The 22,668-nt window shown below is 33.4% G+C and overlaps 4 protein-coding genes across 4 annotated transcripts; all 4 read left to right on the top strand.

Moving 5' to 3' along the window:
* The first annotated feature begins 56 nt into the window (after positions 1-56).
* On the top strand, positions 57-2,391 carry LOC147389692 (F-box protein At2g26160-like). Its single transcript, XM_086418502.1, has one exon. The coding sequence runs from the start codon at positions 1,104-1,106 to the stop codon at positions 2,232-2,234; it is 1,131 nt and encodes a 376-aa protein (XP_086274628.1). The 5' UTR covers positions 57-1,103; the 3' UTR covers positions 2,235-2,391.
* A 6,941-nt stretch (positions 2,392-9,332) lies between these two features.
* Positions 9,333-10,181, top strand: LOC147389693 (F-box protein At2g26160-like). Its single transcript, XM_086419789.1, has one exon. It carries the CDS (start codon positions 9,333-9,335, stop codon positions 10,179-10,181), a length of 849 nt encoding a protein of 282 aa, XP_086275915.1.
* A 4,350-nt stretch (positions 10,182-14,531) lies between these two features.
* On the top strand, positions 14,532-15,770 carry LOC147389694 (F-box protein At2g17036-like). Its single transcript, XM_086419790.1, has one exon. It carries the CDS (start codon positions 14,670-14,672, stop codon positions 15,768-15,770), a length of 1,101 nt encoding a protein of 366 aa, XP_086275916.1. The 5' UTR covers positions 14,532-14,669.
* Positions 15,771-19,455: 3,685 nt separating this feature from the next.
* Positions 19,456-20,541, top strand: LOC147389695 (putative F-box protein At5g55150). The gene has a single exon (XM_086419791.1). It carries the CDS (start codon positions 19,456-19,458, stop codon positions 20,539-20,541), a length of 1,086 nt encoding a protein of 361 aa, XP_086275917.1.
* The last annotated feature ends 2,127 nt before the right edge of the window (positions 20,542-22,668 follow it).

Here is a 22,668-nt window from a genome sequence, read left to right on the forward strand (position 1 = left end):
GCTACGAATGTGTTGGTGGTGGTGATTGTTTGGATGGTGGGGTTACTGCATGTTATAAAGGTGTTGAATATGATTCAATATCCGACTCTATTGGAGTGGCTAGGGATATATTCATACATCCCTCCCAATAAGTCTTACTTGATTGACTTTAAGATTTTGATTTTAGTCTATTTGTTACTTTGAAATTTATATTTTTTAAGTTTCTGAAAATTACATTTTCCAAAACTTTTGGACTTGGAATTAAGGGAAAAACTTTCAAATGATTCAGAATTATCCAACCTGAATCAAGCAATTAGGATTGGATCGGATCTGATCTGGTTTTAGTGAATATAAAAATGTGTTTTAGAAAAATAATCTTAGTAGAATCCCATTCAGTACAAAATATGGTGGAACATGGTCCGATTACTCGGATCTAAATATATACCCATATACCATTCCCATGGTCATTTAATTAGTTTTCCTTCATGCGTGAAGTTAGGATGGTCAATGGATTGTACAAAACACGAAATCCGATCCATTCTAATTACTCTATGTATGGATCGATGTATTAGACCCCAAAAAGGATCTGATCCAATAAGATTTTGATCCGATGTCATATTGGATTGGATCTGAATCAATCATGTTCCAATCTCATAATATGTTAAAAAGTATATAAATTATATTATATATTGGTTGATATACACATAAAGTTTACTTATATTATATGTATAAGGGTTGGGCCGATCTAATTGTAACGGATCAAATCTGGATATTAATATTGAGATCCAATAAAAAAGTCGGTCTGACAAAGATCCGATCCAATACTTATTGGAACAGTTTTGGATCCGCTCCAATCTGATTGGATCGGTACCAAATCGACCTCTTGGATCTGGAACTGATCCATTGACAGTCGTGTTGCAATCCAACTCCCACTGAGTTAACTGAACTTCTTAAGAAACCCTACCATCGTCACCATTATCTTTTCTTTTTGGAAAATCCTGAATCAATTACAAATAGGAATCCTTTCTTCTAAGACCTTACTTTTTTTTTATTTAACGATCTCAGCTCTGTTTCTTCGTTATTCTTGCTGTTTTCTGGATTAAACAAGTCAGATAGAGTAAGATATGAACAAGTCCAATTGGTCTGGCCTTCCAATCGATCTTCTAACAGCGATCGCGAACAAATTAATTCTCATTAAAGATTATATCCAGTTTGGGGCTACTTGCCTTACATGGCATAATGTTTTTGCTAATAATCGTGATCGATTACCTCAACAACCTCCAATGCTAATGATTCCAAATAAGAAGCAGAAGCAGAAGCGCAGTGTCTACAATCTCTCTGATGAAAATGCTTACTGCTTGCAAGTATCAGTGCCACACAATCTCAATTGTCGTGGTTCCAGTTTTGGATGGTTATTTACTGTGGATGATGAGAGTTTGGCAGTTCGCCTTATAAATCCCTTCTTGTCCATTAATAATGAGATTCGTCTCCCCTCTCTTGATTCTTTAGAAATCAAAGTCCTAGACGATATGATTTTAAAACCCACTCACCTGCGGAAGGCCGTTCTCTCTGCAAACCCAGCATTAACCCCTGATTATGTAGTCTTGGTGATCTATGGTAGATTTTCAAGATTGGGTTTTGTAAAACCTGGTGATAAAACTTGGACTTCCATTGATTTGAAATGGCGTGACTATGAGGATGCTATATACTATAAAGATCACTTTTACGCAGTCGACTGTAAGGGGAAAGTTGTGGTTTGTGACCTTAATTCACCTCATCCAAAGCTTAAAGAAGTGACACCTACTTTGCCAATGAAATATTGGCCTTATTATAAGTATATTGTGGAATCACTAGGGGAACTCTTACTGGTTAGAAGGGAAATGTACCACATTCCTAGGGTTTCCAATGGCAAATGTAAGATGACTAATTCAACAGATGGATTTCAAGTCTTCAAATTGGACGCAATGGAGCAAAAGTGGGTAGAGGTGAAGAGCCTACATGGACGTGTGTTGTTCTTAGGTGACAATTCTTCCATGTCTCTTTCGGCTTTGGACTTTCCTGGATGTAAGCCAAATTGCATCTATTTCACAGATGATGAGATAGAATCAGCTTCAGATTTTGTGTATGAGTCTCATGACATTGGAGTATTCAACTTAGAAAATAGGAGTTTTGAACCACATTCCTTGATGGAGTCCCCCATGATCCGACCACCACCCATTTGGGTTGAGCCTACATTACAAGTTTGTTTCCATTAACTCATTTTTATATTTATCTACCTGTTTTGTTTTGGTTGTTGAGACCAAATTACTAATGTTTGAATTCTATAAGTGGTTTCCACACCATGTAGTTTAATAGTTTCTTATGATGACCTTATATAATAGTATTTTAATACTTAATTATTCATACTTTATTTATTTAAATTATAGAATGAATTCGAGTTGTATGTTCTAATTATATGTGTAATGTTAGGATTAGAAATCTTAGCTCTTTTATTAAATATTCTGAATTTTAGTTTAATATTGTAATCTTGGAAGTTTTAACTCTTTTTATTAGGTTGGAATTTGGATCCCTCCCGTCCCTGACTCTCCCATTTAGTGAAAATGGGAAACATAGCTGGTTAACATATATAGTTGGTTAGATTACTTTGGAAACACACTAAAATAGGCTATAGCTTCACCTTTGTATTCTTTTTAAAAGAGAGCCTATAATTAAATAGAAATATTTAGAATTTGCCAGACTGTTTGAAGCATTGGTATGTAAAATGTTATGTCTGCCTTAAGATCCATTTCATAATTCATATGTTCTTGAAAATTCTCTATAACTTAATACCCAAGTAAGGCACAGCTGTAACTGTTGGATTCCAAGTCTTTAAATTGGACCCCAATGTGCCAAATTGGTTCAAGGGTAGGAGTTGAGCAGTCGAGGAGTATATGTGGATGCAGGTTCATTATATGTATTATTCTTTTACATCACTTTTGGCTTCAAATTTCCCTAGAAGTAAGCCAAACTGCATCTACTTCATGGATGATATTACGGAATCTTATTCTCAGTGTCCGTCGTGAAGTTAATGGAGTCTCCAATGATCACACCACCACTCGTTTGGATTGTGCCTAGGTTACATGGACAACCGTAAGTGCTTTAGGTGTAAGGCCCATATATTAGAATTCATAATAGATGATTATAACAAAAAATTGATATAAAAAAATGTGCTTTTATTTTGATGGGTAAGCTGGAATTGAACCCACGCCCTCAAAATTGCTTTGCTATTTACTTTATTGGTAGACCAATTGTAAACAAATCGATCCAGTAGTCCCATTTTCTCTCTTTTTGACTAGGACTTGGTCTTTCCATCCCATAGGATGTTTTTTATTTGTTCATTGGGTGGTTTCATAACATTTTCTCCAACTGAAAAAGATACCTGTGGGTCATTCTTCCTTTTGCAGTTTGTTGGGTCTTTAGAAAAAGAGGAATTGTAGGGTGTTCTAGATATAATGTTATGTCAGCCCTAAAATCATTTTCGTAATTTGTATGTACTCACAAATTCTCTTAATCTCGCAATAACTTATAAGCACAAGTAAGTACCCTCATTTTAAAAAATATAACAAAAAATCCTTAATTTTTTTTTTCCTATTAAAACTAGTCATCTTCAAACTCAACCTATATAGTAAATTAATTTTAATCTATTTAACCCCATCTTTAATCCATTGTTTTTAACCTTGCATAAATTCCCTGTAGACAATCCTAGAAATTTTTTATAAAAAAAATCTCATCATCTTCTTCTCCAAAAATCATATCTTGTTCTTTTAGGTTTGAAGATTAATGTATGTTAATCTTCGGGTTGAAGTTTGGTTGAAAAAATTTACCCAAGAGGCTGAAGATGGCAAGTTATGAGAATAGAAGTCAAAGGGGTCTTTGGTTTCAAGTTGAAAATGGGGTTATTGAGGTCATCTCCCATTAGTCTATTACATAATATCAAGGTAAGCTGGCAAGGGCTGCGTAGGGTTTTTTGGTGAAATATTTGAAATACTCTATCATACCTTCTTAAACGGATGGTGTCCCCCTTTTACTTAGGTATTTTCTCATCGACTAATGAAAAATGACCTAAATTCCCTTGTTTATTTTTACATATTGGCCGTGAGTTCAAGTCTTAAGTTATTTTGAAGTGCAACTATTTTGTAGAGTTTCTGCCACAACAACTTTTAGTAAGAGCATCCCAAGATTTGTTCTAATTCTTGGTGATTTTATATGAATTGGCGTGCTCTTAGCAAAAGTTGGCATGACAATAAAATATCTACTATTTTTGTCTAATAAATCCAACTCACTTAGGATGCACACTTAAACAAATCCAAACACACGGGACATTGGTTGTTTTTTTCCACATGGAGCCTTTTCTTTACATCTTGTGGGTGTATAAGTATGTTTGAAGAACTGGACCAATGAAAAAACTTCCACATAGCCCCCAACGCCTAAGAAGGTTGAGTCAAGTAAGACATGTGTTTTACTATCTAAGTTAGAGAGTGACTTATAGCAAACGAGTGGTCTTAGCCAAGATATTCACGCGTCGACCTAGCTGAGTCCATGAAAGGACTCAACCTGAGTACACATGGTAGAGTCAAAGCATTTGATTGAACGTAGTTTAATGGTCACTTCGTTAAGGGAACATTGCTGAAAAAGAAAGAAAATCCATGTGAATCTTAATTGAATATATCCTCAGATCTTTGGAATTCTGGTTAAAGTTACTCTCATATCAAATTAGAAAGAGACCAATATACGTAAGAATAGTGATTCAACATGGAATCAAAGAGGATAAGAATAGAAAAGTCCTAATTCGAGAAGAAAACAGAAGATATGGGAAAATTGGAAAGATTTCGTTAGAAAAATTGCCAATAGAGAATAAAGTCTTTTGAGTCTATAAATAACAAGTTAACCACCCAGGTAAATGACATTTTAACTCATTCTCCAACTCATCCCTTCTTATATTCTTGCCAACTAGATCATCAGAAGGTCTTGATCTTGAAATTCTCAGATTTGTGACTTTTTCCAAGAATTATGAGAGGGATCTTCATCGAGATTTGAGTCTGGGGAGTGAGGTAAATCTTTTTACCTACATATCTATATGGTGCCTATTCAATACCCAATTGCGTCTCCAATAATCATGCTACTACCATTTTGGGTTGAGCTACATAATGGAGTTGATTAAACCATGAGGTCCTTTGGAGGCCAAGAGGCATTGATAAGGAATGGCATATCTAAGGTACTAGTGCGTATGCTAGGGACACAAGAGGTAAGTCAGTGATCTTCCACAAGTTGCAGGTTATCAAGTATGGTCTAAAGCTTGCGATCAAATCTAAGGGTAGCTTCAAATATTCTCCTTGCCATTAATCTTTTTATAAGGATTTACGTGCCCAAATCCTAAGGGTGCACTACTGGTATGTTAGGGATCAACCCAAGCCCAACTCAAACTTGACAAACACCAACCCGTACCCAATTTGACTTTGGGCATGTTATGCTCAATGCAACCCAAGTAAACTTAAAAAAGAAAAATATGATGATTAATTAAATTGTCCTGATTTTTTTACTAGAATATTTTCACACGGTCTGACGTAGCAAGGGCACAGAACCGTTGATCCTTTCCATCAGGATTCTTCGGGATACACAAGGAACAATCAACAGTTCTGTGCCCTTGCTACGCCAGACCGAGTGAAAATACTCAAGTCTAAAATCAACTAAAGCAACCATCTTTACTTATTGTTAATTGCAATTTCCTACAAACCAAACATTTGAAATTGTAATATAATCATTGTATGAAAATATAGAATAACATAAACAAAAGCAAACATACTAAAATATGTGTTGTGAATGCGAAAGAAACTAAGATATAATAAATATTTTTGGATTATAACCATATTAAGTTTGGGCAAATCAGGTTGCTCGATGCCTATGCCCAAATCCTTTTTCTTGAATCCAACCTGATTAGAGATGGGCATTTTTTTTTTTGCCTGAATCCGAGATCCAACCCTAGCTAACTGTTCAGCCTTGTATTTGCATTGAACTACTTTCAATTCAGATTCAGAGATATATGGAGTGTCCAATTTGATCTGACCTTCCAATCAATCTTCTAACACTGATTATGCACAAATTGATTTTCAACAAAGATTATATCCGGTTTGGTGCTATTTGTCTTTCACGGCATAATGTTTTTGTTAATAATTGTGATCGTTTACCTCAACAACCTCCAATGCTAATGATTCCTACAAATCAATACATACCAGAGGATCAGCAGCAGAAGTGCAGTGTCTACAGCTTCTATAATAAAAAAAAATTTACGATTTGCGAGTACCAGTGCCCCACAATCTTGACTGCCGCGGTTCCAGTTTTGGATGGTTATATACAGTGGACGAGAGTTTGGTGACTTATAAACATGGTTTTAAAACTCTGTTTTGTGTCTCGTCTCGTCCATGCCTGATACCGAGTCATCTCGGATGAGTTTTCCGATATGTTTGAGACATCTCGTCCAAAAATTTTAAAAATGAACGTGAGGTATTAAATCTCATTCTAAAAATTGACTTGTGCGTCCATCTCATTCATGTCTGATACCGAGACGACTCAGACGAGTTTTGAAATCATGCTTATAAATCCCTTCTTGTCCATTAATAGCAAGATTCATCTACCTTCTCTTAACTCTTTAGAAATCAAATGCCCAGACAATAGTTATTTAATTCCCACTGACCTGCAAAAAGCCATTCTCTCTGCGAATCCTACGTTAACCCCTGATTATGTAGTTTTGATAATCTATGGTATAACTCATAAATGGGGTTTTGTCAAGCCTCTGGTGATAACTTCCATAGAATGGGAATGGCATGGCTATATGGCTATGAGGATGCCGTATACTATAAAGATCAGTTTTATGTTGTCCACTAAATGGGAAAAGTTGTGGTTTGTGACCTTAATTCGCCTCAACAAAGCTTAAAGAATTTGCACTCTAGTTATGAGGGGAATATTGTTATCATAAAAAGTAGAGTGATGCTAAATGCACGTTATTTTTGGCCAATGCCCCTGACACCCTTATCTCTCTCTTGCCCATAGTGAAAAAAAAAAAAAAAAACAAACTTTCTGATTTGATTACCTTGTGACATTCAAAAACATGATCCGAAGACACAATTATATGAATTTAAAAAAAAACAAATAATAATTGTAATGATTATTTTTTTCCTATATTACTTCTCATTAGTCATTACTGCCATTATTCACAATATCCAATGGTATTAAAAACATGTTCCAAACTCTTTTTATTTTTCTTTTTTTTTTGGTTCAGTACTAATGTTCCAAACTTAAAGGACACTCTTTAATCAGTATTGCCATTATTAAGTTTAAAAATTCGTAGCTCAGTTTAATGGGCTGTGATGTTCCCACTGGACTCAAATCTTACAAATTGTCAAAACAGCACAAATTTTTTAAGAAATCTTCGAAGTAGTACCCTATAAAAATCTTGCTCACACCAGTAAAATTACATCTACTAATTAAAGTTTCCTTTTCAAATTGGTAAATTTTTTCTCCTTGATCTCCTTCGTCTCTTATTTGATTGGTGGTAAAATGACCTTAAATTTGTTACAAAATTTTGCAGCAGATGGACCCAACATGCTACTCAAAAGGCATAAATTTATTATTTTATTAACAGGAAAAGATTTATCAACCTCGTCTTCTCGATCCACCATCTTTAATATCTTGTAATAACCCTTGATTTTTCTATCAAATAATCCATCCTTCTACTTCTCTAAAAATTATATGTTGTTCTTAACGTTTGAGGGCTGAAGAAGATAGAACTTTATGGTTGAAAATGAAGGTAAGAACCAAGTTGAAGATACTAATTTTGGAGAAAATCAAGTTGCTTTTGGGTAGAGGTTGAAGATGGCGGCATTTATGTTAATTCAGAGAAGAAAGACAGAGATCAAGGGATGCCATCATTTAAAATAAAAAGAAACACCCGCAAAGGGGATAGAGTAACCGATTGTTTCAAATGTTCTCACCATGGACCTAATAAGAATCGATTAGTCCTTTTTGGGTCTACCATTATGGACCCAATCATTTTTAGGTACGGCTCTGAGTAGTTATCTTAAAGACCTAATACGAATCAGGTCTCATTAAGTTACCTGATGGCTATCAAATTTATTTTATTTATACAATAATATTAGTAGTTAATTATAGACTTACAAAGAGATATCTAGTTAATAAATGTAATTAAACTAAAATTAAAATATAAAGAGGATAAGGGATGTTTAATTTTTAACATTTCTTTGCAATTTTACTCTTCCAAGTTTTAAAAGCTTATTGATCTTAAGTTTCATTACAAGTTAAATTATTATATTTATAAATAAGTGCCTATTTTATCAAATACTTATCTTTTTTTTCTCATTCAAAAAACATTATCTATCTTAATGGATACCATGGTTGGTCCAGTTTCTAAAGATCTCATAATCTGACTTGGGCACGTGGCATATTAAATTGACTTATCTTATGTGACAAGCTTGGAAATCATAGATCTGTTCTCCTCGAGATATACAATTGTGGTTCTTCATTAAAAGGTGTAGTTTTGTATCTTGAGGAGAGAAGATCTACAATTTCTGAGCTTGTCGTGTCGGGAAAGTCGATTGAGTATGCCACGTGCCTAAGTCAAATTATCAAGACTCTATCTGGAATCAAATCCGAAATTCTGGAATCAAATCTGAAATTTTATTTAGGTTCCAATTCCAATACATGTGGAACAACCCATCTTCTTCAACCTTCAATTTTGGTTGAATATATGAAAAATAATTTAAATTAAGATGAAGAGCATAGGTCCTTTTTCATTAGTATACGAGAAAAGACAGAGGTGGGATCGCGTGTTCCCGTGAGTCTCCTAATTTCCTTTTAACAAGAACTTATTGAAAAGTCCTGATTTAATTATAATTAGAAGTTGAAGGAAAACGAGGAATCCTTTTCTTTTTTATAACCTAACTTCCAAAACAAGTCTTCTCAGCCTCGACTAGTATTCGTTCCTTCTTACTGTTTTCTCTCATCATCTTCGATTAAATTCAATCATCATCCAATTTAGATCTAGAGATATGGAGGAGTCTAATTGGTCTGACCTTTCAATGGATCTTTTAACACTGATCACAGACAAATTAATTTGTATTAAAGATTACATCCGGTTTGGCGCTACTTCCACGACATGGAGTAATGTTTTCGTTAATAATCGTAATTGTTTGCCCCAACAACTTCCAATGCTACTGTTCCTAGATAATGATGTTCGGAAGAAGGAGAAGCACAAATTGTTCAGCGTCACAGATAAAAAAGTTTATGACTAGCACGTACCAATGCCCAACAATCTCCACTGCATTGGTTCCAGTTTTGGATGGTTAATTACTGTGGATGATGAGAGTTTGGCAGTTCGCCTTATAAATCCCTTCTTGTCCATTAATAATCAGATCCATCTCCCATCTCTTAAGTATTTAGATAATCATTTAATTCCCACTCAGCTGCATAAGGCCATTCTCTCGGCCAATCCGAATTTGACCCCTGATTATGTGATTTTTATCATCTACGGCCAAAATCATAAATTGGGTTTCATCAAGTCTGTTGACAAAACTTGGACTTCCATAGAATCGATATCGGATGGTTATAAGGATGCTATATACTATAAAGATCAGTTTTATGCAGTCCACTACACGGGAAGAGTTGTGGTTTTTAACCTTGATTCACCTCATCCAAAGCTTAATGAATTTGCACCATCTCCAACAGTAGAAGATAATTGGCCTAAGACTAAGTACTATATTGTGGTATCATCGGGGGATCTTTTGCAGGTAAGAAGAGAAGTGTCCTACGTTACGTCGGTTTGTAGAACTTTAGAATCCACAGTCTTCAAACTGGACCCAATTAAGAAAAAGTGGCTCAAGGTGAAGAGCCTGCATGGGCGTGTATTGTTCTTAGGTGACAATTCTTCCATGTCTGTTTTGGCTTCAGACTTCCCTGGGTGTAAGCCAAATTGCATCTACGCTACAGATGCTAAGATCGGTCCATCTTCCCGATGGAGAAAAGTGCATGTGGATTATTATATTAGAGTATTTAACTTAAAAGATGAGAGTTCTGAACAACATTACTTGTCCCCAATCTTGGTGCCGCCACCGATTTGGGTTGAGCCTACCGTACAAGTTTATTTCAATTAACTCTTTTTCTTTTTTATATATATTTATTAAGATGGTTTAGTTGGTGAGGACAATTATTAATGCTCGATTCTATAAATGTTTTATCACTTGATTTTATTTCCATGCTTCTTTTTAAATTATAGAATTGTACTCTGAGTTGATCATATGTTCTAATTATTTGTATACTATCACTATTAGAAATGCTAACTCTTCTATTAGTTTTAGTTATTAGTGTAATGTTCCGTCGAAATGTCAGTCCTGAGATCGTTCTCATAATTCGTATGTAATCGCAAATTCTCTTTACCTTACAATAACTTACAAGGACAAATACAACACAACTGTAATTGTTGGATTATAGGTCTTTGAATTGGGCCCCAAGTCCCTAATGTGCCATAATGGGTCAAGGTGAGTAGTCTATGTGGATGTACTGTTGTTCTTATGTATTATTATTTCAATTTTCTTAGAAGTAAGCCAAATTACATCTACCTAGCTGACAATATTATGGCCACGTGTCATAGCCATCGTAGTTCATCCTATTGACCGTCGCTGTAGATTTGCAATAATGTCTTAGTAATTATCTTTTATTTCTTTCCCTCCATTGTACTGATTTTGGATTTGATGTATTCTACTAGTTCATGTAATGCCCATGAAGATTTTCATTAGTTATCATTACAGACCCTTAATGTAGAGTTCCATGAACATTCTACAAAAGGGATCATGATTCTTTTTGTAAATACAATGTGAAAAAAGCCCAAATTTGAAGGTCGTGGGCCGTCAAATTTCATAAAATTTGACGGATCAAGAGGTCGAATTTTTTACTGTCAAAATTTTTTTTTCGACAGGTCAAACATGTCAAATTAATGAAGGATTAGAGAAATTTGACAGCTCTAAGCCATCAAATCTGGGAACATCAAGAATTTCGACAGTCCTAGACTGTCAAAATTCAGATTCTAAAATTCGTGGGCCTTGGCCCGTCAATTTTTTCTGTAGAATTTTCCAGTTTTCATGTAGTGAAAGATAGGAAATTATCTTCTTCTTCTTCTTCCTCTCTCTCTCTCTCTTCATGGTAATGAATTTGGATTTGATGTCTACTAATCATTTGTGTAATGCCAATACTTGAATTTTCAATTCATTCAATGGATTGGATTCTTCACATCCCTTAAGATGTTATGACAGCCTTAAAAATCATTTTGGTTGTTCATCTATGCTCTGTAAATTCTCTTCCCATATATTCCATTCCACTTGATTGAGTTTTAAAAAATTGACAGTTGGAAATTAAGGTGATCAGTTTATGATAGAGAACTGCCCAAAGTCCTCGAACTCCAAGACTAAGAAGAGTCTTGCATAAGACCATTTATGTGCAGCCAAGGGCGGAGCCAGGATTTTTGGTCAGTGAGGGCTAAATGCTAATGATGGTTGACAGATAATCCTGGCTTCCTTCCTTGCAAACGTTGGGTTCGTCACTAGAAACAATGGTTGGCCAATGACATCTGTAAGAGTGATAAAAGATTCTCCCTAAAATCATATATGTTTGAACTTAACTGTTTTTTTTTTTTTGTTGGCCTTACACAAGGATATCTCAAAAGGGTTGGGTACAAAGAAATTAAGAGCTCAAAATAATCCTCAACAACTAAAATGGTAAGAAGTTTTTCTTGACATGCCAACATACGAGTAGATATCAAGCCAAAAACACCTAAATCTACAATGGTGGTCAAGCTCTTTTATAATTTGATCTTTTCTTCTTTTGGACACAATGAAGGCCTCACAATTTTATTTGTTTAAGTCTAATTGAGATTGAAGGTGAGGACGATTAAGTAATTTCATATTTGTGTCCGATGACTCAAGGCCTACATTTCATCAATTTGAAAAACACAAGAGTATCTTTAATATCAATCAAAACTTTGAAGTAGGGTGGGGTTAAATTGCCATTTTTTTTGGAGAGATTTAATCTTGCATCACCATTGTTTTTTATTACAAAACTTCCTTGGAGTTCTAACAACTCTAAAGCAACCTTACTTTACTTAGTTTTTTACCTAACAAATCTTGAAGAGAAATTCACATAATTTTAAAAATATTAAATACCTATAATACCTTCATTTCTTTAAACAAATATTTATTATATTCAACATCTATTTTGTCCTAAATCAAAATTCAATTGATGGGATTAATTTTTTACACAAAAAAAAAAAAAAAATTGATAAACCTTGGAGTGGATCTTAACCGTATCAATTTGTGGCATAAAAAAAAACATGATTTGATGCCACGCCACGGACTTATAGAGGACAAAATTCTAAGAACTTCAAAAAAAAGAAAGTTAACTTTCTGTGTTGAGTTTTTAAATTTTGGGAGTTCCGTAGCTATTCATTTTTGATTCCTTGGATCAAGTTCAAAAAGGGTTTTTTTTTTTAATTTTTATTTTTCCATGAAAATCTAGAAGACTATGGTGATGGATTGACAATTCGATAATCCATATGGGCCCAATGACCCTTGGTAAGACTTGAAATCTTACTTAGTCATGTTAGCTTGATTCATATTAAGTAACGTGAGGATTTTTTTTTTTTTTTTTAATAAAATTGTAATGGAGAGGTCAATCAAGTAAATCTCTCAAAAATTAAAAATTAAAAAAGAAGTAGTGGGGGCTAGATTTCGTTAGTGTCAATAATATGAGGTGTTTCTAAGGAAAATTAAAAATTAAAAGGACTTCAAAATGTCGAGAAATCCTTAAATTTTCCATCCTTACCTGTTATTAAATAATATTAAAAATTTTAAATTTTAAATTATTTAAAAATAATAATTCTTTTAATCTTATGTTTATAATAATTTAATACTATGAGCTATACTTCACTATAATTTCACACACACACACATACATATGGTTGGTGTTCAGAAGTCGTAAAGAGAATCAAATATTATGTCAAACATTTTTCAAAATAAGGGTTAGAAGTTTCAAAATGGGTTGATTTTTTGTGAGGATAATCTATATGGTGAAGTTATCATTCTCACCAAAACTCAACTCATTCTGAAATTTTTAACCCTAGTTTACAATTTGAAGAATTAGTGAATTATCCGATTTTTGTAAATCACTTTTGATGGAATTAGAAGTTTCGAACTGAACTGATTTTCGGTGAGTATAATTTTCTCAACATAGAGATCATCCTCACAAAAAAATCAACTCATTCTGAAACTTCTAACCCATACATTGAAAAATTGTTTGGCTCTTTTAGGGCCTCTGAACGCCATCCTATATATATAATTTTTAATAATTAGAAATCGGTCCAACGAAATTGAAGCCCGGTCCGACCACTTAAGCAAAAATTTTGGTTTGATCGTTGGTCCAATTTTTAAAACATTGGTAATACCCCTATCTTCAACCTTCAATTTTGGTTGAATATATGAAAATAATTGAATTAATGAATTTAAAGATGAGGGCATATAGTTCGTTTTTCATTAGTATATAAGAAAGAATCTAGGTGGGAGTGGGACCACATGTTCTGACTTTAATCTAATTCTCGAGAATCTCCTATTCCTAATTTAATTAAGGGTGATATAGCCATACGCCTATGTTTTTCAATATATCAGAGATACCCCTAGGTTTTGAAATTGATGACATGCATCCTTGACCTCAGTCTTCTAAATAGATTAGGGTGAAAAAACTCAAATGCCTTCGTCTTTAATCTCTAGTTAAAAATCCAAATTTTTTTTCTCCAAAATCAATAATTTTCAAGCTGTTAAACCTCCAAGATAACTTTAATCTATTCAAACATTATTTTTATCTCTCATTTTCTATTTTGCCCTCTTTTATAAAATATCCTTGATTTTTTAAATCAAAATTTTATTATTTTATATATTTTTTTAAAAATTATATCTTGACTTGAGATTTGAATGTTGAAGAGTTGAAGTAAATATAATCTTAAGATAGATGATGAGGTTCAAAAATTTTATCCAAAGGGATTGAAGATGATTGATTTAGAGAAGAAAAAACTGAGTTTTTTTTATTAGAAATTAAAGATGGGGGCATTTGAGTCCTTAACCCTTAATCTATTTAAAAGATTAAGGTCAAAGGATAAATATCATCAGTTTCGAATCATGAAAGGCATCCTTAATATTCATCAGAACATAGGGGTATGTTTAAATCACCCTTTAATTAAGAGTCGTGATAATCTGAATATCCCACGTGGCATACTCAATCGGTTACTGACGTGACAAGTAGGATAACCATAGATCTGCAATATTCGAGATACACGGTTCCATCAAGATACACTAAATTAATGACAGTGGTGGGATCGCGTGTTCCCGTGAGTCTCCTAATTTCCTTTTAACAAGAACTTATTGAAAAGTCCTGATTTAATTATAATTAGAAGTTGAAGGAAAACGAGGAATCCTTTTCTTTTTTATAACCTAACTTCCAAAACAAGTCTTCTCAGCCTCGACTAGTATTCGTTCCTTCTTACTGTTTTCTCTCATCATCTTCGATTAAATTCAATCATCATCCAATTTAGATCTAGAGATATGGAGGAGTCTAATTGGTCTGACCTTTCAATGGATCTTTTAACACTGATCACAGACAAATTAATTTGTATTAAAGATTACATCCGGTTTGGCGCTACTTCCACGACATGGAGTAATGTTTTCGTTAATAATCGTAATTGTTTGCCCCAACAACTTCCAATGCTACTGTTCCTAGATAATGATGTTCGGAAGAAGGAGAAGCACAAATTGTTCAGCGTCACAGAAAAAAATGTTTACGACTTGCAAGTACCAATGCCCCACAATCTCCACTGCATTGGTTCCAGTTTTGGATGGTTAATTACTGTGGATGATGAGAGTTTGGCAGTTCGCCTTATAAATCCCTTCTTGTCCATTAATAATCAGATCCATCTTCCCTCTCTTAAGTCTTTAGATAATTTTTTAATTCCCACTCAGCTGCATAAGGCCATTCTCTCGGCCAATCCGAATTTGACCACTGATTATGTGATTTTGATAATCTACAGCCAATATCATAAATTGGGTTTCATCAACTCTGTTGACAAAACTTGGACTTCCATAGAATCGATATGGGATGGTTATAAGGATGCTATATACTATAAAGATCAGTTTTATGCAGTCCACTACACGGGAAAAGTTGTGGTTTGTAACCTTGATTCACCTCATCCAAAGCTTAATGAATTTGCACCATCTCCAACAGTAGAAGATAATTGGCCTAGGACTAAGTACTATATTGTGGTATCATCGGGGGATCTTTTGCAGGTAAGAAGAGAAGTGTCCAACGTTACGTCGGTTTATAGACCTTTAGAATCCACAGTCTTCAAATTGGACCCAAATAAGAAAAAGTGGCTCAAGGTGAAGAGCCTGCATGGGCGTGTGTTGTTCTTAGGTGACAATTCTTCCATGTCTGTTTCGGCTTCAGACTTCCCTGGGTGTAAGCCAAATTGCATCTATGTTACAGATTCTAAGATCGGGCCATCTTCCCGATGGAGAAAAGTGCATGTGGATTATCATATTAGAGTATTTAACTTAAAAGATGGGAGTACTGAGCAATATTACTTGTCCCCAATCTTGGTACCGCCACCGATTTGGGTTGAGCCTACTGTACAAGTTTATTTCAATTAACTCTTTTTCTTTTTCTTTTTTTCTTTTTTATATATATTTATTAAGATGGTTTAGTTGATGAGGACAATTATTAATGCTCGATTCTATAAATGTTTTATCACTTGATTTTATTTCCATGCTTCTTTTTAAATTATAGAATTGTACTCTCAGTTGATCATATGTTCTAATTATTTGTATACTATCACTATTAGAAATGCTAACTCTTCCATTAGCTGTAGTTATTAGTGTAATATTCTGTCGAAATGTAATGTCAGTCCTGAGATCCTTCTCATAATTCGTATGTAATCGCAAATTCTCTTAACCTTACAATAACTTACAAGGACAAATACAACACAACTGTAATTGTTGGATTATAGGTCTTTGAATTGGGCCCCAAGTCCCTAATGTGCCATAATGGGTCAAGGTGATTAGTCTATGTGGATGCACTGTTGTTCCTATGTATTATTATTTCAATTTTCTTAGAAGTAAGCCAAATTGCATCTACCAAGCTGACAATATTATGGCCATGTGTCGTAGCCATCGTAGTTCATCCTATTGACCGTCGCTGTAGATTTGCACTAATGTCTTAGTAATTATCTTTTATTTCTTTCCCTCCATCGTACTGTTTTTGGATTTGATGTATTCCAATAGTTCATGTAATGCCCATGAAGATTTTCATTAGTTATCCTTACAAACCCTTAATGTAGAGTTCCATGAACATTCTACAAAAGGGATCATGATTCCTTTGTAAACACAATGTGAAAAAAGCCCAAATTTGACGGTTGTGGGCTGTCAAATTTCATAAAATTCAACGGACCAAGAGGTTGAATTTTTTATTGTCAAAATTTTTTTGTTCGACAGGTCAAATATGTCAAATTAATGAAGGATGAGAGAAATTTGACAGCTCTAAGCCATCAAATCTGGGAACATCAAGAATTTCGACAGTCCTAGACTGTCAAAATTCAGATTCTAAAATTCGTGGGCCTTGGCCCGTCAATTTTTTCTGTAGAATTTTCCAGTTTTCATGTAGTGAAAGATAGGAAATTATCTTCTTCTTCTTCTTCCTCTCTCTCTCTCTCTTCATGGTACTGAATTTGGATTTGATGTGTACTAATCGTTTGTGTAATGCCAATACTAGAATTTTCAATTCATTCAATGGATTGGATTCTTTACATCCCTTAAGATGTTATGACAGTCTTAAAAATCATTTTGGTTGTTCATCTATGCTCTGTAAATTCTCTTCCCATATATTCCATTCAACTTGATTGAGTTTTAAAAAATTGACAGTTGGAAATTAAGGTGATCAGTTTATGACAGAGAACTGCCCAAAGTCCTCGAACTCCAAGACTAAGAAGAGTCTTGCATACACTCATTTCTTTAAACAAATACTTATTATATTCAACATCTATTTTTTCCTAAATCAAAATTCAAATTGATGGGATTAATTTTTTACACAAAAAAAAAATGACAAACCTTGGAGTGGATCTTAACTTTATTAATTTGTGGCATCTAAAAACATGATATGATGTCATGCCACAAACTTATAGAGGACAAATTCTAAGAACTTCAAAAAAAAAAAAGTTAACTTTCTGTATTGAGTTTTTAAATTTTGGGAGTTCCGTAGTTATTCATTTTTGACACCTTGGATCAAGTTCAAAAAGGGTTTTTTTTTTTTTTTTTTAATTTGTATTTTTTCATGAAAATCTAGAAGACTATGATGATGGATTGCTAATTCGATAATACATGTGGGCCCACTGACCCTTGGTAAGACTTGAAATCTTACTTAGTCATGTTAGCTTGATTCATATTAAGTAACGTGAGGAATTTTTATTTTTTTTAAAATAAAATTGTAATGGAGAGGACAGTCATGTAAATCTCTCAAAATTAAAAATTAAAAAAGAAGTAGTGGGGGCTAGATTTCGTTAGTGTCAATAATATGAGGTGTTTCGAAGGAAAATTAAAAATTAAAAGGACTTCAAAATGTCAAGAAATCCTTAAATTTCCCATCCTTACCGGTTATTAAATAATATTAACAATTAAATTTCAAGTTATTTAAAAAAACAATTCTTTTAATCTTATATTTATAATATTTTAATACTATGAGCTATACTTCACTATAATTTCACACACACATACATATAGTTGGTGTTCAGAAGTCGTAAAGAGAATCAAATATTATGTCAAACATTTTTCAAAATAGGAGTTATAAGTTTCAAAATGGGCTGATTTTTTGTGAGGATAATCTATATGGTAAAGTGATCATCCACCAAAACTCAACTCATTCCGAAATTTCTAACTCTAATTTAAAATTTGAAGAATCGTGAACAATCCGACTTTTGTAAATCACTTTTGATGGGATTAGAAGTTTCAAAGGTGAATATGATCTTCTCAACATAGAGATCATCCTCATAAAAAATCAACTCATTCTAAAACTTCTAACTCATACATTGAAGAATTGCTTGTCTCTTTTAGGACCTCTGAGCACCACCCTCTATATATATATATATATATAATTTTTAATAATTAGAAATCGGTCCAACCACTTAAGCGAAAAATTTGGTTTGATTGTTGGTCCGATTTTTAAAACATTGGTGATACCCCTATCTTCAACCTTCAATTTTGGTATAATATATGAAAATAATTGAATTAATGAATTTAAAGATGAGAGAATATAGTTCGTTTTTTATTAGTATACGAGAAAGGACCTAGGTGAGAGTGGGAACACGTGTTCCGACTTTAATCCAATTCTTGAGAATCTCCAATTCCTAATTTAATTAAGGGTGATTTAGACATATCCCTATGTTTTTAAATATATTAGAGATACCCCTATGTTTTGAAATTGATGACATGCATCCTTGACTTCAGTCTTCTAAATAGACTAGAGTAAAAAGACTCAAATGTCTTCATCTTTAATCTCTAGTTAAAAATCCAAATTTTTCTTTTCCAAAATCAATCATCTTCAAACTGTTAAACATTCAATATAACTTTAATCTATTCAAACATTATCTTCATCCATCATTTTCTATTTTGCCCCCTTTCATAAAATATCTTAGATTTTTCAATCCAAAATTTTATCATTTTATATATTTTTTTAAAAAATTGTATCTTGACTTGAGATTTGAATGTTGAAGACTTGGAGTAGATACAATCTTAAAATAGATGATGAGGTTCAAAATTTTTATCCAAAAAGATTGAAGATGACTGATTTAAAGAAGAAAAATCTGAGTTTTTTTTATTAGAAATTAAAGACAGGGGCATTTTAATCCTTACCCTTTAATCTATTTATCATCAGTTTCGAATCATGAAAGGCCTGCTTAATATTCATCAGAACATAGGGGAATGTCTAAATCACCCTTTAATCAAGAGCCGTGATAATCGGAACACCCCACGTGGCATACTCGATCGGTTACTGACGTGACAAGTAGGAGAACCATAGATCTGCACTATTCGAGATACACGATTTCATCGAGATACACTTTTTTTTTTAAATGGGGGAAGTTCAGCGATGTATCCGAGAAGCGGTGGTCGAATGAGTTTGCCACGTGGGATAGTCCGATTACCAAGATTCTTTAATTAATTATAATTAGAAGTTCAAGGGCAATAAGGAATCCCTTTCTTTCTAAAACTCAGACTCACCTAGTCTTTCTTTTTCTCTCTTTATCATCTTCGATTCAATTCAATCATCGTCCAATTCAGATCAAGAGATATGGAGGAGTCTAATTGGTCTGATCTTTCAAACGATCTTTTAACACTGATCGTGGACAAATTGATTTTCAGTAAAGATTACATCCGTTTTGGGGCTACTTGCATCACATGGCGTAATGTTTTCGTTAGTAATCGTGATCGTTTACCCCAACAACCTCCCATGTTAATGTTTCTTGATCATCTGCAGAAGCAGCACAGAGCCTACAGCCTCTCTGATAAAAAAGTTTACGACTTGCAACTACCAATCCCCCACAATCTCCACTGTCGTTGTTCCAGTTTTGGATGGGTATTTACTGTGGAGGATGAGAGTTTGGCAGTTCGCCTTATAAATCCCTTCTTGTCCATTAATAATGAGATCCATCTCCCATCTCTTAAGTCTTTAGATGATAATTTAATTCCCAATAAGTTGCAAAAGGTTGTTCTCTCTGCCAATCCTTATTTGACCCCTGATTATGTAGTTTTAGTAATCTACGGTGTAACTCATAAATTGGGTTTTGTCAAGTCTGGTGATAAAACTTGGACTTCTATAGGTTGGAAATCTCATGGCTATGAGGATGCCATATACTATAAAGATGAGTTTTATGTCATCCATTACACGGGAAAAGTTGAGGTTTGTGACTTTAATTCGCCTCAACCAAAGCTTAAAGAATTTACACCTTCTTTACAAAGGGAAAGTTGTTATCATAAAAAGTATATTGTGGAATCATCGGGAGAACTCTTGAAGGTTACAAGGAGAATGACCTACATTATGGCGACTTGTACAAGTTTAGAATTCAAAGTCTTCAAATTGGACCCACTGGAGAAAAAGTGGCTCAACGTGAAGGGCCTGCGTGGACGTGCGTTGTTCTTAGGTAACAATTCTTCCATGTCTGTTTCGGCTTCAGACTTCCCTGGATATAAGCCAAATTGCATCTATTTCACCGATACTAAAGCCTTTCGAATCCCACGTCGCACAATGTTTGTGACTCAATATATTATTAGAGCATTCAACTTAGAAGATGGGAGTTTTGAACAACTTTACTTGTCCCCAAAGATGATGACACCATCGATTTGGGTTGAGCCTACAGTACAAGTTGGTTTCAATTAAGTCATTTGTTTTTTTTTTATATTAAGGTGGTTTAGTTGGTGAGGAAAAATTATTAATGCTTGAGTATATAAATGTTTTCCACATTATATAATTTTATCTTCTTGTGAAATAGTGTTTTATCACTTTATTTTAATTATTTGTATACTATTACTTTGTTTTCATATATTGTTCTTTTAGAATCTGTGTTTTTCCATGAAAATCTAAAAGATTATGATGATGGATTGTCAATTTGATAAATCAAGTGGACCCAATGACCCTTGGTAAGACTTGAAATCTTACTAAGTTAGTCATGTTAGCTTGATTCATATTAAGTAATGTGAGGGTATTTTTTTCTTTTAAATAAAATTGCAATAGAAAGGTCCGTCCAGTAAATCTCTCAAAAAACAAAATAAAAAAGAATTTGTCGGGATTAGATTTCGTTAGTGTCAATAATTTGAGATCTCTCTGATATCTATTAAAAATGTAAGGAGTTATAAGTCAATGAATTTTTTTTTTCAAAGAGTTCGGCCACTCGTCCTTACTTAGTGTGCCGCCCTTGTGTGCAGCTGATGGGACCAACATGAAAAGATTTATCACCCTTATCTTCGATCCATCATCTTTAATATCTTATAATAATCTTTGATTTTTCTACCAAATAATCCATCCTCCTAATAAGTGTCTACCTAATCAAATGTTGATGTTTTTTTCTCATCGAGATGATGAAATATCTACTTAATGGGTAAACGATGGGTATCAGATATTTATAAGTTCAGTTCTGCTTCTAAAGAGCTCATACCGAAATCAAAACCAAAATTTTATTTAATTTCCAATTCTAGTTATACGTGGAATCGACCAATTGACACTAGTGATTTAAAAATCGGATCGGACCGGTGGTCCAATTGGGATTAATCGGAAATTTAAAAAAATTCGATCCAATACATTGGGAATCATGGATTTTTCTAATTTAGTGGTTGATCCGTCAAAACAGATGGTGCACTATCATCCATTCACATTCCTAAAAGAAAACTTCTTAAATAATGAGAAGTCAAATAAATAGTCTTGACCAATACATGCACATCATATATATATATATATATATATATTTCTTAATTAAGGTATTAAAAATCGTGTAATTCTATAACGAATTTGTTTTAAAGGGATTTAAAAAAAAAATTTCTTCCTAAATTGAAAGAGTGAGTTTCTAAATGCAAAATGCTGAAATGACAAAAAGTATTTACTGTGATTCTCACAAGTCTGACGTGGGATGTGCATATAATCATAGATGTGTTTTCTCGTGATACGAGTAAAAATCATCTATGGTTATGTATATATGTCCACGTCAGAATTGTAAGAATCACAGTAAATACTATGTCACCCCCAGCACGACTCTTTCTAAAATATGCAATTCTTTTCAAACCAACCTACCTTCGTCAATTATTAAAGAGTTGGACTTTTAAAAGGATTTCAAAATATCAAGAAATCCTTAAATTTTTCATTCTTATCAATTATTAAATAATATTAAAAATTAAAATGTCAAGTTATTTTAAAAAATCATTCTTTTTTATATATATATATATATATATAGAGAGAGAGAGAGAGAGATGATGGCTTTCTTTTGACAAAATCCTAGACAACATTCTAGACAAAGCATTTTCTCTTATATGGACTAAATTTTTTAGAATGGATTGATTTTTTGTAAGTATGATATCCTCATCATAAAGATTATCATCGCAAAAAATCAACTAATTCTGAAACTTCTAACCCATACATTGAAAAATTGTTTGGCACAATGTTTGGCTCTTTTAAGGCTTCTGAACGCCACCATATATATATATTATTTTTAATAATTAGAAATTGGTTCGAATTAATTAGAAATCGATTCAACCACTTTAGAAATCGATCTGATTTTTAAAACATTGGTGATAACCCTATCTTCAACCTTCAATTTTGGTTGAATATGTGAAAATAATTGAATTAGTGAATTTAAAGATGAAGGCATACATGTCATTTTTCATTTGTATACGAGAAAGGACCTAGGTGGGAGCGGGACCGCATGTTCCGACTTTAATCCAATTCTCGTGAATCTTTCATTCCTGGTTTAATTAAGAGTGATTTAGACATACCCTTATGTTTTCCAATATATTAGAG

Source organism: Akebia trifoliata, chromosome 12, assembly GCF_017979445.1.
Source record: "Akebia trifoliata isolate Shusen 1 chromosome 12, ASM1797944v1, whole genome shotgun sequence".
NCBI classification, from domain to species: Eukaryota; Viridiplantae; Streptophyta; class Magnoliopsida; order Ranunculales; family Lardizabalaceae; genus Akebia; species Akebia trifoliata.

Bases quoted from the DNA above. Each gene is read 5' to 3' on its own strand.
- LOC147389694 (XM_086419790.1), top strand. From the start codon at position 14,670: ATGGAGGAGTCTAATTGGTCTGACCTTTCAATGGATCTTTTAACACTG.
- LOC147389693 (XM_086419789.1), top strand. From the start codon at position 9,333: ATGCCCAACAATCTCCACTGCATTGGTTCCAGTTTTGGATGGTTAATT.
- LOC147389692 (XM_086418502.1), top strand. From the start codon at position 1,104: ATGAACAAGTCCAATTGGTCTGGCCTTCCAATCGATCTTCTAACAGCG.
- LOC147389695 (XM_086419791.1), top strand. From the start codon at position 19,456: ATGGAGGAGTCTAATTGGTCTGATCTTTCAAACGATCTTTTAACACTG.